General features: G+C 64.9%; 7 protein-coding genes across 7 annotated transcripts; 4 read left to right on the forward strand and 3 right to left on the reverse strand.

Annotated features, from left to right (window-relative positions):
* Window positions 1–1,014: 1,014 nt before the first annotated feature.
* On the forward strand, window positions 1,015–2,796 carry MICPUN_66805 (predicted protein; the record flags this gene model as incomplete). The annotated part of the gene is made up of 2 exons (XM_002501518.1): window positions 1,015–1,890; window positions 2,527–2,796. Coding segments are annotated over 2 exons (1,146 nt in total), but the record flags the coding sequence as incomplete, so codon positions are not given.
* A 2,028-nt stretch (window positions 2,797–4,824) lies between these two features.
* MICPUN_108187 (ATP-binding cassette superfamily) lies at window positions 4,825–6,214 on the reverse strand. The gene has a single exon (XM_002501924.1). The coding sequence runs from the start codon at window positions 6,187–6,189 to the stop codon at window positions 4,894–4,896; it is 1,296 nt and encodes a 431-aa protein (XP_002501970.1). The 5' UTR covers window positions 6,190–6,214; the 3' UTR covers window positions 4,825–4,893.
* A 915-nt stretch (window positions 6,215–7,129) lies between these two features.
* On the forward strand, window positions 7,130–7,630 carry MICPUN_81179 (predicted protein; the record flags this gene model as incomplete). The annotated part of the gene is made up of 1 exon (XM_002501519.1): window positions 7,130–7,630. The coding sequence occupies one exon, from the start codon at window positions 7,130–7,132 to the stop codon at window positions 7,628–7,630; it is 501 nt and encodes a 166-aa protein (XP_002501565.1).
* Window positions 7,631–7,755: 125 nt separating this feature from the next.
* On the forward strand, window positions 7,756–9,546 carry MICPUN_58254 (hypothetical protein; the record flags this gene model as incomplete). Its single annotated transcript, XM_002501520.1, has 1 exon — window positions 7,756–9,546. One exon carries the CDS (start codon window positions 7,756–7,758, stop codon window positions 9,544–9,546), a length of 1,791 nt encoding a protein of 596 aa, XP_002501566.1.
* Window positions 9,547–9,624: 78 nt separating this feature from the next.
* Window positions 9,625–10,638, reverse strand: MICPUN_80621 (Drug/Metabolite transporter superfamily; the record flags this gene model as incomplete). The annotated part of the gene is made up of 1 exon (XM_002501925.1): window positions 9,625–10,638. One exon carries the CDS (start codon window positions 10,636–10,638, stop codon window positions 9,625–9,627), a length of 1,014 nt encoding a protein of 337 aa, XP_002501971.1.
* A 576-nt stretch (window positions 10,639–11,214) lies between these two features.
* Window positions 11,215–13,467, forward strand: MICPUN_105516 (predicted protein; the record flags this gene model as incomplete). Its single annotated transcript, XM_002501521.1, has 2 exons — window positions 11,215–11,457; window positions 11,634–13,467. 2 exons carry the CDS (start codon window positions 11,215–11,217, stop codon window positions 12,846–12,848), a joined length of 1,458 nt encoding a protein of 485 aa, XP_002501567.1. The 3' UTR covers window positions 12,849–13,467.
* MICPUN_52954 (hypothetical protein) lies at window positions 13,069–13,923 on the reverse strand (the record flags this gene model as incomplete). Its single annotated transcript, XM_002501926.1, has 1 exon — window positions 13,069–13,923. One exon carries the CDS (start codon window positions 13,921–13,923, stop codon window positions 13,069–13,071), a length of 855 nt encoding a protein of 284 aa, XP_002501972.1.
* Window positions 13,924–14,164: the final 241 nt, after the last annotated feature.

Raw genomic sequence — 14,164 nt, forward strand, 5'->3', positions numbered from 1 at the left:
GTGACTCTGGGCCTTCCACCTCGGGCGTCTGGGATCGAACCGTGATTCACGGTTTGATCGCGCTCGAATCGCCGGCACGTCCCGATTTCTCATGGACCGTTGGGCAAAACGCAGCCACATGAAATACGGCCGCCGACATATGAGGATATAGTCTGGTTTCGGAGCCGTCCGTCCGTTTGCACGTCTGGGAATACGCCCCGTGGTCTCTTACTCGCCCCTTGTGCGTGAGGTTGAATGAATGTCCCCCATGCGCCGTCGCTCGGGCCATAGCTTTAGCGCTCTCGCACGTTAGGACCGCGCGTCGAACTCTTCGACACGCGCGTGCGATCGACCAGGCGCACACACCGCCGGTTTTTGGGGTAGCAGCGAGCTCGTGCGTCGAGTCGCGCGCGCTTTCGCCGTCTCACTTCACTTCGGGAAAGGCAACAGCTGCCGAACTCTCTGAAGCGGCGAGCCACCCACGCTCCGAGAAACGCGCCCAGACCGACGGGCATTGGCGCTGCTCGGGAGGCGGAACCCAGCGCGTTCGTTAGCGTCTGATTCGATCAGAGCCTCGCAAGGGTCCTCGAGGAGACACCCGCGCGCTCTCCGATAGAGTTTGACGGTCGCGCACGACGCGAAGCCCCGTTCCGCGGCGCGCACGGGACGGCCAGATTTCGGAGTCGTTGCTCGGAGACTCCGCTCCAAGGAAGCCCTAGGCTGCCTCCCCCGCGGCCGGGAACGACCTCTCTCGGCGACGTCTCGGTCCGGTTGGCGGGTTTCGAGGTCTTCACCGATCGTCAGGGTACCGAAGCCCCTCGGTGCATAATCAAAGGGACAAGAGTGATGATAGCGACGTCGTGCAGCGCGCGCAAGTTCACCCACCCGTAGCTCGGAGAACACCGGGAACACACACAGATCGAGGGGAATTCTACAGATTTGCTTGCGAGCACACACTGTTGAATGACCATGGCGACTGAAGAGGAACATGTTAGAGAGCCGCGCGAGCAGCGCAGCGACGAAGAGAGTCCCGTGTCCGAGGAGGAGAAGGAGGAGGAGACCAAATTCGTCGAGTGGGACCCCACCGGACGCTTCGGAAGGACCACCCAGCTGCTCGGCCGCGGCACGTACAAGAATGTGTACATGGCCTTCGACGAGGAGGAGGGGCGGGACGTGGCGTGGAACCAGGTCAAGGTGAGCGGGTTACCGCGCGAGGAGAAGCAGCGGCTGATGACCGAGGTTGAGATTCTGAAATCCCTGGACCACAAGAACATCATCAAGCTCTACCACAGCTGGATCGTCACGGAGAAGGACGAGGTGAGCGTCAACTTTATCACCGAGGCGTGCGCGCAGACGCTGAAGAAGTACGCGGCCAAGCTCAAGACCAACCTGGATCTGCGGGCGGTCAAGTCGTGGTCCCGGCAGATCCTGCGGGGCCTAGACTACCTGCACTCGCAATCCCCGCCCATCGTGCACCGCGACCTGAAGTGCGACAACATCTTTGTCAACCAGAACCAGGGCGAGGTGAAGATTGGGGACCTCGGTCTGGCCGCCATGCTGGACAACAACAGGACCAAGTCGGTGATCGGCACCCCGGAGTTCATGGCGCCCGAACTGTACGACGAGGACTACGACGAGAGGGTGGACATCTACTCGTTCGGAATGTGCATCATCGAGCTGGTCACGCACGAGTGCCCGTACAGCGAGTGCCGTAACCCCGCGCAGATCTTCAAGCGCGTAACCGAGGGCGTCAAACCCGAGGCGCTCGACAAGATAATCGACGCGGACCTCCGATCGTTCGTGCTCAAGTGCATCGCTCCCATCAACAAGAGGCTGACGGCGAAGGAGCTGATGGCGGATCCCTTCCTGGACAAGACGGCGATCAAGGCGCAGGCCAAGCCCAAGCCAACCGTCGAGGAGCAGCCGGAGGCGCCCAGGCCCGGCGGCACGCATCAGTTCGCCGTGCAGGACTCCACGTCACACCCGGCGTCGCGAGCGGAGAGCTCGGCGGCGGTGGGCGACGTGGGTTTCGACGCGAACGAACCCGGAGCCGACTCTGGGAGGGAGGATGAGGCGGGCCGCGCGCGGGGAGGGCACTCGGGAAGCGAATCCGGCCGCGAGGGCGGCGGCGAGCATCACGGCTCGGGTATCGAGGGGACCGAATCCGCGCACCACTCGCGAGCCGCGAGCGAGAGGGGCGAAGGCCTGTCGCGCGTGGGATCGGACGCGGGATCGGAGTCCACCTCGCCCACTTTCGAGGGCAAGAACTCTTCCGAGAGGAGGCCGACGTACTCGGACGCGGTGGCGACTCCCGCGAGGGAGGATTCGTCTGGCGCGGGGGGAAACAACGGTCAGGGGGCGGGCTCGGGCAGGGGCGACGCGGGCGGGGTCAGGAGCGACCAGGTCATCGCGGGCGGCGCTTCCACCGCGGCGTCGTCGCCCGTCGATCCGGGGGAGCACGGCGGCGAGGAAAACGCCGGCAAGAGCAGGCTCGCTCGGTCGTCGTCCGTGTCTCGAAGTCACAGCGAGATTGACCTCGCCGCCAAGGCGGCGCCCGAAGAGGGCGAGGCGAGGGAGGTTAGGAAGAAGGGCGGTTCGCTCGACTTCCGGGTCAAGGGTCGCATCCTCGAGGATAAGACGCTCAGGCTTCGCCTCAAGATTGGCGACGCCTCGGGCCACACCCGCACGGTTGAGTTTCCCTTCAACACGGACTCGGACAGCGCGTACTCGGTGGCGAGCGAGATGGTGGAGGAGCTTCAGCTCGCCCAGAGCGACGTTCGGACCATCATGAACGAGATCGAGAACGAGGTCAAGTTCCTCAACGAGGGCAGGGCGAAGGCGGATCAGTCGGAGACGGCGGGCGGCGGCGATCCCTCGCCCGCGCTGCGCCCTCGATCGTCGGCGCCTGACCTCAACAGCGGGTACGCCTCGGGCGACGGCGAACGCGCGGGCCTGACCCGCGCGTCGTCGCACCGCGACACCGCGTCGTCGCGACCCAACGATGCGGGCTCGCCCCCGCCACGCGACTCGCCCTCGAGGCCGCCCTCGACGATGCCCGACGCGCCGCCCTCGAGGCCGCCCTCGACGATGCCCGACGCGCCGCCCTCGAGGCCGCCCTCGACGATGCCCGAAGCGCCGGCGGAGACGCACGCACCCTCGGAGGCTCCGAAGCAGCAGCAGCCGACGCCGCCGCCGCAGCCGACGCCGCAGCCGCAGCAGCCACCGGCCGCCATCGTGGCCCCGACGCCCGTGATGGCGTACGCGGCGCCCGAGCCGCCCATGCGCATGCCCTCCCCGTCTTCCAACCAGCCCGCGGGTTCGTTCTGGCAAGGTCAGCAGCCCCCTCAGGTTGCGCCGCCGCTGGAGCACCAGATGCAACAGATGCACGTGTCGCAGCCGCAACACCCCCATCAGCACCCGGCGCACTGGCGCCCCGGCCACATCGGCGCGCACCCCGCGGCTGCGTCCTCGCGCGCCAGCTCGGTCATGTCCGAGGGGAGCGTCGACGAGGATGATCTCGCGGAGGTGCAACGCGAAAACGCCCTCATCGCCGAGATGGAGGAGAGGTACGCGAGGGAACAGGCGGAGTTGCTCCGGCGGCACACCGAGCAGATGCAGATCGCGCAGGAGAGGATCCAACGACGAAAAGCCGAGCGGGAACGGAAGAGCCTGCTCGCCGGCGTGGCCATGAGCAGCGCATCCTCCGCGTCCTCCATCGCGTCCCTCGCCGAGATGCACGCGGCGCCCGCCGGCGCGGGGTACCAGATGGGCGCGGGTGGTGGGAGGCTGGGCGCGGATATCCCGGGAGGCCGACCCCCGATGCCGCCGTTGTCGCCCCAGGGTCAGGGTCCCCCGCCGCCGGGTACCACGCCCCCGGGCTCCCCCCACGTGCACCAGTTCCACGCCCACTCTTTCCAGCAGCAGCAGCCGCCGGTGGCGCAGGTTGTGCACGCGCAACAAGTTCAGCAGCAGCAGGTCCAGCAGCAGCAGGTCCAGCAGCAGCAGCAGCAGCAGGTTGCGCAGCACGTGGACCCGTTCGCGCAGCACTACCAGCAGCAACCCGCCCAGGTGGATCCCTTCGCCGTGCAGCACGCACAGCCAAACGCGGTGGATCCCTTCGCCGCGCAGCAGCCGCACTACCCCGCGGGTCCCAACGGCGTCGCCGCGACGGCTCCGCACTCGGCTCCGCCCGGGACGTCGCTGCCGCCGTCGCACCCGGGGTTGGGGCCGACGGCGGCTCACGCCAGCGTCGCCGCCGTGCAGAACATGGTACGCTCGGACAGCCGTCACAGCGTCGCCACATCCGGCGGCAGCGGGCACAACAGCGCGGACGAGGGTGTCGGTCCCAAGGATGCCATGTTCTGCCTCATGAAGGACGCCAAGGACAAGGACAAGGCCAAGGCTGAGAAGTCGGCAAAGGCAAAGGAGAAACTCATGGACCTGGAAGCGATTGCGCTGCTCGGCCTCGACATCACGGGAGGCAAGAGCAGCAAGGAGAGCAAGGGGGAGGGGATGAAGAGCAAGACCGGCTTGGGAATGAAGGACTCGATGAAGGCGATGAAATCCACGGATTCCGTCGCCTCCGCCGCTGGCGGCGTAAGCGCCAACGGGACACACAACGGCGTCGGGTCCAGTGCCGATGAGCTCAACCCGCAGGAGGCTCAGGTGTACGAGGTGAAGAACACGGCGACGGCGCAGGCCTACGACGGCGACGTGCCGATTTTGCCTCATCAAACACTTCCCCAGGATGCCATGGGGCAGCAGTAGACTAAATTTTTAGCTCTAGCAGCAAGTTTTCAAAAAGTGAAGCGCTTCACAAACAACGAATTCATCAGACAATGAGAAAAAAAAATCGATCCTTTGGTATGACAAGGCTTGACGTGTAGAAGTATTATGTCTCGGCAACGTCGCAGATCACCCGACGCTGCCCTCGAGCTTAAGGCTCATCAACTGATTGACCTCGGCGGCAAACTCCATGGGCAGCTCGTTGAAAACTTCGTTACAGAAGCCCGAGATGATGATGCCCACCGCCGTCTCCGGGTCGATGCCGCGCTGCTGGAAGTAGAACAGCTGATCCTCGCCAATCTTCGACGTGGACGCCTCGTGCTCCACCCGCGCGGAGGGCTCCCTGACCTGAATGTACGGGTAGGTGTTCGCCCCAGCCTTGTCCCCGATGAGCATCGAGTCGCACTGGCTGTAGTTCCTGGCGCCCGTCGCGGTGGGCTGCACCTGCACCAGTCCACGGTAGCAGTTTCTCGACTTACCCGCGGAGATACCCTTGCTCACGATGCGAGAGCGGGTGTTCTTACCCACGTGGATCATCTTCGTGCCGGTGTCCGCCTGCTGTGCGTTGTTGGTGAGCGCCACGCTGAAAAATTCACCCACGCTGTTGTCACCCTTGAGCACCACGGACGGATACTTCCACGTGATGCTGGATCCAGTCTCCACCTGCGTCCAGGAGATCTTCGCGTTGTCTCCCTTGCACAACCCCCGCTTCGTGACGAAGTTGTAGATGCCGCCCTTGCCGTTCTCGTCGCCCGCGTACCAGTTCTGCACCGTCGAGTACTTCACCTCGGCATCCTTCGCCGCGCTGATCTCCACCACCGCCGCGTGCAGCTGGTTCTCGTCGTACGCCGGGGCGGTGCAGCCCTCCAGGTAGCTCACGTACGATCCCTCCTCGGCGACGATGAGCGTCCTCTCAAACTGGCCGCTGCTCTCGGCGTTGATGCGGAAGTACGTGGACAGCTCCATGGGCGACTTGACACCCTTGGGGATGTAGCAGAAAGATCCGTCGGAGAACACCGCGGCGTTGAGTGCGGAGAAGTAGTTGTCACTGACGGGAACCACGGATCCGAGGTGCTCCTTGATCAGTTCCGGGTACTCCTTGATAGCCTCCGAGATGGAGCAGAAGATGACGCCAACCTTGGCGAGATCCTCCCTGAACGTGGTCGCGATGGACACGCTGTCAAACACGGCGTCGACCGCGACGTTGGTCAGGCGCTTCTGCTCGCTGAGGGGGATGCCGAGCTTGTCGAACGTCGCGAGAAGCTCGGGGTCCACCTCGTCCAGCGACTTCTTCTTCTCCATCACCTTGGGCGCGCTGTAGTAGGACACCGCCTGGTAGTCAATGTCCGGGTACCTGTTGTCGCTCCAGTCGGGCTCCTCCATGGTCAGCCACTTGCGGAACGCCTTCAGGCGGAACTCGAGCATCCACTCGGGCTCGTTCTTCTTGGCGGAGATCATGCGGACGGTCTCCTCGGACAGGCCCTTGGGGATGGTGTCCGTCTCGATCTCCGTCTTGAAACCCGCCTTGTAGGGCTTGGCCAGCATCTTCTGAATCTTGTCAACCTGAGGGCGACGATCGAGCGAAACGAACGGTCAGAACGAGCACAAAGACGACTGGGGCGCGGAAACGGGCGTCTGGACGACGCGCGATCGACCGCAGCGCGCCGATACGGGGTCCGCGCGACGGGAGGGAAATATCTCCCGGCACGAAAACTGGGCCACGTCGCTCGGCAACCTCCGGTCGCGCGATGGATTCGTGGGGTGGGAAAGGTCGATGCGACGACTCGCGCGTCTCCGCGACTCACCTCCTCAGCCTTGGCATCCTTCTCCTCGACGGGATCGGAGATGGCCTCCGCTCGGGGCGCGAGCGCCGCGGACCTGCGGCTCCTCACGCGCTCCGGCTTGAGCCTCTGACCAACAAACTCCCTGGCGCCCAACCTCGCGGTGGGGGCTTTCGCCGCCACCCGAGCCGCGCGGTTTCGGCACCGCGCCGACGCGCCCGCGGCGGCAATCGCTCCGGAGACAGCGACCGTGCTTGACGCCATGGTTCACTGCACTTGCGTCGCGCCCGGGAAGGTGCGCGCGAAGATGGAGGAAGCACGACAGCCGCAAAATTTGCTTATCCGAGGAAGGATCTTCCGTGTGCCTCTTTTTCCACGACTCGTCGTTTTACGGTCTAATTTCGCCCGTTGTTGCTCCTGAACCAGAAACGACAGTCTATTTCTCGCTCGAATCCCGTGGGTCGATGTCGCACCGTGACGCTGCCCGGTTGACCTCTCGCACGTGGAAGAGGCGTTTTCCCCCAGTCCGATCAAGCGCGCGCGCCGAGGGGACCGCGTCGCAAACGATGGAAGCTCTCAACGCCATGACAGCCGCGGACGCCGCGGATGCGTTCGTGAAGTGTTGCGGATCGCCCGAGTTCGGCCGGAGGATGGCTGCGGCCAGGCCGTTCTCGAGCTTCGACGACGTGCTGGCTGCGAGCAGGAAGGTTTGGTACGACTGCCCCGTCGCGGAGTGGGAGCTGGCGTTCAAGGCGCACCCGAGGATCGGGGACGTCTCGAAGCTCAAGGAGAAGTTCGCGTCGACCGCCAGCTGGTGCGAGGGCGAGCAGTCGGCGGCGCAGGCGAGCATGGACGACGCCACGATCAACGAGCTCGCGGAGTGGAACAAGAGGTACGAGGAAAAGTTTGGAAGGGTCTTCCTCATCTGCGCGTCTGGCAAACCCGCGCACGTCATCCTCGCCGCGCTCAAGGAGAGGTACCCGAACGAGCAGGACGTCGAGCTCAGAAACGCCGCGGACGAACAGCAGAAGATCACCGAGATTCGCCTCGAGAAGCTCCGAGCGGACCTCACGGCGAAGTTGTAAGGGGTGATGACCATCACGGGGCAGCAGCTCCGTGTTTACACGCCGGTAGAAATTTGTTAGTCGAGTCATCAGTTCGCCCCGCTCGCCGTCACGCGTCTCGCCACCGCGCGATAGTCCAATCTCCGATGTCGGACCGCCGCGCGCATATCGGGGGTATCGGTTCCGGCGAACCCCCATCGCGATGGACGAAAAACCTCCCGAACGCGCCCACCGTCCGAGCACTCGTCCTCGTCACCGCGCTGAAAGTGCTGTTGGTGCCCTGCTATCGCAGCACCGACTTCGAGGTGCATCGCAACTGGCTCGCGGTGACGCACTCCCTGCCACCCGCTCGATGGTACACGGAGAACACATCGCAGTGGACCCTGGACTATCCCCCTCTGTTCGCGTGGTTCGAGCGCGCGCTCGCGTCCGTCGCCGCGTTCGTCGATCCCGGAATGTTAACCATCAGGTCCGACCCCTACGAGTCGTTCGCCACGGTGGTGTTCCAGCGGTGCACGGTGATGGCCGCGGACGTGGTGCTGTTCATCGGGGTACTGTGGCAGACGTCTCCATCGCTGCTGGGCTCGTCGTCGCGGTCGGGAGTCACGTCGCGCGCGCTCGCGCTGACGCTGGTGGCGTTCTCGCCGGGTCTGCTCATGGTGGACCACGTTCACTTCCAGTACAACGGCATGGTCATCGGCCTGCACGTCTGCGCCCTGACCGCCGCGCACGCCCAACGTCCGGTGCTGGCGGCGGTACTGTTCTCCGTGCTGGTCCACACGAAGCACATCTTCGCGTTCGCGGCGCCGGCGATGGCCGCGCATCTCCTCGCGCACCACGCGTGGGCCGAGTGGCGATGGATCGGGTCCATCGATCGCGTCGGGGCTTCGCGTCGCGTCTTCGCCTTCGCGGCGTCCGCTATCGCGGTGACGGCGGTGTCGTTCTACCCGATATGGCGCGCGGGGGCGATGCAGGCCATGCTCGCGCGGTTGTTTCCCTTCGGCAGAGGTTTATCCCACGCGTACTGGGCGCCAAACTTTTGGGCAATTTACAATTTCGCCGACAAGTGCGCGCTGGTCGCGGCGAGGCGCGTCGGCCTCGGGGGATACTTTCCCGCGCCCGTCGGGTACATGGCGGGGGGAATGGCCGGTCACGGCGGGACGGGCGCACAGACGCACGCGGTGCTTCCCACCGTCACCCCGGCAATCGCGCTCGCGGTCGTGGCCGTCTCGATGGCCCCCGGCGTCGTTGAACACTCGCGGACGTTATGGCCGCGGGACAGGTCCACGTCGTTGGCGCAGCTGCGCCGGGGCTGGCAGCTTCAGCGCCACGTTCACCTGCTACGACTCACGGCGCACGTCACCCTGTGCGCCTTCATGTTCGGTTGGCACGTGCACGAGAAGGCGTCGCTGATGGTGACTGTCCCATTGGCGCTCGCCCTCGCGCTGGACAACGCTAACCTCGCCGGGGAGGAAGGACGGCGACGGTTCGTCTTCCACGCGAGCGAGTACGTCTTCGTCGCCACCGTGGCGACGTACGCGGTGTCCCCACTGCTGTTTCAGCCCAGGGAGTGGCCGATCAAGGCGCTGGTGCAGGTCATCGGCGTCGTCGTGACCAGGGGGACGCTGCGCGTCGCGGCGTCAAAGTGCGGGCAAAAAGGCGGAAAAGGCGTCGAGCCCGTCGTCCTCCTCGGTCGACTCCAGTGGGCGTACTTGGTGCTCGGTCTGCCCGCGCTCGAGTGGTACGTCACGTGGGGACACGCGTGGGTGTTCGGCGCCGGGCGGATGGAGTTTCTGCCCCTGATGCTGACGTCGACGTACTGCGCCGCGGGGATCTCGTTCGCGTACTTTGTTCAGGCCGCGGGGTACTTTGGGATGGACGTCTCAAACGCGTATACACATCCGTGCATCACCACGCGTCAGGGAGCCAGGCGTTGACATGCATCGATGCTACTACTGTGATGAGAGTGTGTGAAGATATCAGTCGTAAACGTTCGCGTGGTCGTTCCCGAGCGTTTACTTGCCCAGAGCCGCCTCCGGGTCCGCCGGCGCGGCGACGCTCGCCTGGCTCGTGTCTTTGCCCGCCTCCGCCTTCTCCCTGTTCTTCTCTTTGTTGTACCACCACGCGCCCGCCATGGTGATACCGTACCCGACGATGCTCAGGGACGTCACCGCGTTCCTGAACACGAAGACGCTCACCGTGGAGGTGAACACGTTCTTCAGGTTGCCGAGCACCTGCATGGACAGCGCTCCGACGTTTTCCGTCACCTGGAACTGGAACAGGTTCACCATGAACGCCCCCGTGCAGTTGGCGACGAGCGCGGCGGCGATGGTCCCGTCCCTGCTGACGTACGACAGCCTCTCCATGATGATCGCCGGTCCCTCGATGACGAACGAGAACGGCAGGAGGGTGAGGCAGGAGAACGCGGCCATGTACCGCAGCAGGTTGATGGAGTCGAGCGCATCCTTCCCCAGCAGCAGCTCCTGCATGCACGACTTGGTGCCTCTGGCGATGTTGGACAAAATCACCAGCGTGACGCCGAACCAAGATACCTCCGGCACGCCTCCCGCGCTGATCATCGCGCCTCCCACGACGGGCAGGAGCGTGAGCCACACCTTGCCGCGTTCGCGTTTCTTCAGGATCACCACGCCCATGGCAGCCGTGAACGCCGGCGACGACGCCGCGAGCGCCTGCTCCAGGCTGACGTCGACGTACTTGAAGGACGCGACCGCGAGGAGGACGCTGAGCGCCATGACCTGCGACAGGAAGAACACCTTCCATCCCTCCGCCCTCGATTTAATCGCGCCCCGCGCGGTCCATCCCATCGTCATCGAGAACTCGCACCACAGGAACGAGACCATCATGTGCAGGAAGGTGAGGAACACGGGCAGCGCGAAGTGCTCGCCCATCAAAACCTTGTTCATGGTGATCAGCACCACCGTGCTCACGAACCATCCCGCCACGGACAGAAACGCCCGCACCTTCGCCCTCTTCGCCACCACCGGAGCCTCCTCCGCCGCTCCCTTCATCGTGCCCGTGTTTTTTGAAGCGACTGGTGCACCCGTGTGACGAGATTCCATCTCCATCATGCGGGGAAAACGCTGGGTTCGCAGACCGAGGTTATGATCGACAGTCGTCCAATCACATTGCAGCTTTTTTGCCGGGAGAAAAAAAACTAGGTTTGGGAAAGCAATTTGGTCTCGGGAGCGTCGCGGCCCGACACTGACCGGCGCGCGCGGGTCGACGCGATGACGGACGCGGCCGCGCCGATGAACTCGCGGGGGTTCTCCACGCCGTACACCCCGGTCGAACCCTGGTTCGAGCCGGAAACGCCCGACCAACCCGGCGGCGGCGAGGGCAACAACCAGGACTCTTCTGTTACCGTCGCGACGTACTCCTCGGCGGGCCTCGGAGTCAGGTTCGTGCCCCACCGGTCCGCCGGGGCGGAGGGCGGCGGCGGGCCTCCTCAGCCGACGCAGGACCAAAAATTCGACGAAGATCTCGACGACGTCGACGAGGGTGACGTCGACGCTTTCGATGACCCGGCCGGGGCGGTGCACGCCGCGTCGCGCCCAGATTGCCCCGACAATCCCGTCGACCACGATATGGCTGACTCGGAGGACGAGCCCGAGGGCGCCCCAGGGGCGGAGGAGGATGCGCGGACGGGGCTCATCGACGCGTACTCGGACGATGACGACGAGCGCGACGAGGTCATCAGCGTCACGGCAACGATCATCGACGGAGACATGAGCGCGGAGGACGGGAACGACGGCTCCGATGACGACGACCCCGACGCGGAGGCGTGCCCGTGGTCGTACCTTGACCTTCGCCGGGACTTTTACGCCGAGGTGAGATTTGCGTCCAAGTCCCCGCCTCTTCCCCGACCCGCCCTCGACCCGCGCCCGTCCATCCCCCCGCGTAAATGTCCCCCCCGCGTAAATGTCCCCCCCGCGTAAATGTCCCTCCATCGAAACTCCCCCTAACCGTGAACCCGATCGTCCCTTTCGTCTCCCAACCGACGCAGGGCGGCGTGGGCGCGGCGCTGAGCTTCCACGAGTCCCACGGCGACACCACCGCGGCGCAGGCCAAGGCGGGCCGCGACATCCAGGGCATACCGTGGGACCGACTCCAGTTCACGCGCGAGCAGTACCGTGCCAAGCGCGTGCAGGAGTACAAGAACTACGCCAACCTGGAGTTTTCGCCCGCGGATCTGGACGGGGTGTGCACGCCGCTTGAAAAGTGCCCGGCTCGGGCGCCGTACTTTGAGTTTGCGCACAACACCCGCGCGGTGCGGTCCAATTTCGTGCACTTCCAGCTCAGGAACCTGGTGTGGGCCACGTCCAAGCACGACGCTTACGTCATGAGCGAGAACAGGGTGGTGCACTGGAACGCCGCGACGCGCAGGGCGACGCCCGTCCTGGACCTCGACGGCGGCGTTTCGGGCGGCGTGATGGCGGGTGATTTTCCGCGGATCCAGGTGAGCACGACGAGGGTGAAGGACGGCATCGTCGCGGCCGGAGGGTTCGCGGGCGAGCTCGTGGTGCTCGACACGAACACGGGCGCGTCGCGGTCCACGCGCGTGACCCAGGACGACAACGGCATCACCAACGCGATCGAGATCTTCAGCGCCAGGAGCGGCCGAGAGATTTTGGTGAGCTCGAACAACGACGCGATGACGCGCTTCTACGACGTGGAGACGATGCGGTGCCTGGCCAAGCACAAGTACCCGTGGGCGGTGAACTACGCCACCGCGTCCCACTGCGGGCGTCACATGGTGGTGGTGGGCGACAGCACGGAGGCGTGGCTGGTGGACGTCAGCACGGGGCGGAGGATGGCGGTGATGGAGGGACACCTGGACTTTTCCTTCGCCGCCGCGTGGCACCCGAACGGATGCGTGTTCGCGACGGGGAACCAGGACACCACCACGAGGCTGTGGGACGCCAGATACCTCGGCCAGTCCCTCGCCGTGCTGCGGGGCAACATGGGCGCGATTCGTTCGCTGAGGTTTTCGGACGACGGACGTTTCCTCGCCGCCGCCGAACCCGCGGATTTCGTCCACGTGTACGACGGCGCGGCGGGGTTCACGAACGTGCAGACGATGGACCACTTCGGCGAGACGGCGGGGATCGGGTTCTCGCCCGACTGCGAGACGCTGTTCGTCGGGGTGGCGGATCTGACGTACGGGTCCGTGCTCGAGTACACCCGCGCCGGGCACGGAGCTGCGGCGGTCGTGGTATGAAGCGTGAAGCCGAGATGAAATCGCATCTCGGGACGAGAGCGTGGAAGGAAACGGACCGAGGCGTTCGGGGCGCCGACGTAGGCGCGCGCCCCCGTGTACTGTACATGTACGATATATACGACACGATGAGATACACACGACGCGACACGTTCTCGTAAGGGTTGAGTGGATTTTACAGACTACACTAACGCGGGCAGCAAAACAAAAAATATTTCCATGCTCAAGGCCAGGAGGTGAACTGGAACACCTTGCCGACGATCTCGAGGCCGGTGGGGATCTGCCAGGTGAAGAGCGCGAGGTTGACGCAGTTGAGCGCGATGTGAAGGTCCCTCGCCTTCTGGTTGCCCCTCTGCATCTCCGGCACGAGACCCGCCGCCATGGCCCACAGGCAGGTGATCGCCATGCCCGCGTAGAGGTGGGGGCCGGGGAAGAGCTTGCCGGTGCGGAGGTAGGTGTTCATGCCACCCTCGACGGCCAGAGTGACGCCAAAGGCCAGGAGCAGTGAACCCCAGTTGTTGTGCTTCTCCTTGTAGTTGCCGGCGATGAGCTCCTTGCGCTCCGCGGTGAGCTCGTCGATCTTCTTCTTGGTCTCGACCTGCGCCGCCGTCATGGAGGGCGCGGCGGCCGCCTCCACCTCGCCGTTGGCGGTCACCGCGGCGGGGACGGCCGCGGGAATCTCCTTTTTGAGCTCCGAAATCTCCTCGCCCACGGTCCTGACCTTGCGCCACTGCAGGCCGAGGTAGCCCGCGTACACGGTCGCGAACCAGAGGCCTCCGAGGAACAGGGGATGGATCAGCGCCATGGTGCGGCCCTCGAAGATGCCGAACTCGCCGCCCTTGGCGAACGCCTCCTGCGCGCCGAAGAGGACGGGGTTGGACGCCACGGTGGCGAGGAGCGCGAGCCTGCCGGTCTCCACGGAGCTCTCGGACTTGGCGGGCTCGGAGGATCCGGGAGCAGCCTTGGCGACGACGCGTCCGGCCGGGCGGCGGAGGGAGGCGGACCTCCTGACGGTGGCCTTGCCGGCGAGGCGGACGGGCGCCGCGCGGAGGTTGATGGTGGTGGCCATGGCGTTCATGATCGTACGAGTTGTCGACTTTTGGATTCGATGCCCGCGTGCGCGCGCGCCGTGAGAGTGACGCGGCCGGATAGAAAAAGTGCCTCAGAAGCGTCTCAGAGCCACGAATTCACGCCTTCTCCTTCATCCACGTCACGTCGACGTTCCTTCGTACGGTGATGTGGTGTGAAATGGTACCAAGGACAAAGTTTGCCGTTTGCAGTCGCTATTTGCCTATTTTCGTATTTCCGCGGCGCGCTTA

The sequence above is a fragment of the Micromonas commoda genome, chromosome 4 (genome assembly GCF_000090985.2).
Source record: "Micromonas commoda chromosome 4, complete sequence".
NCBI classification, from domain to species: Eukaryota; Viridiplantae; Chlorophyta; class Mamiellophyceae; order Mamiellales; family Mamiellaceae; genus Micromonas; species Micromonas commoda.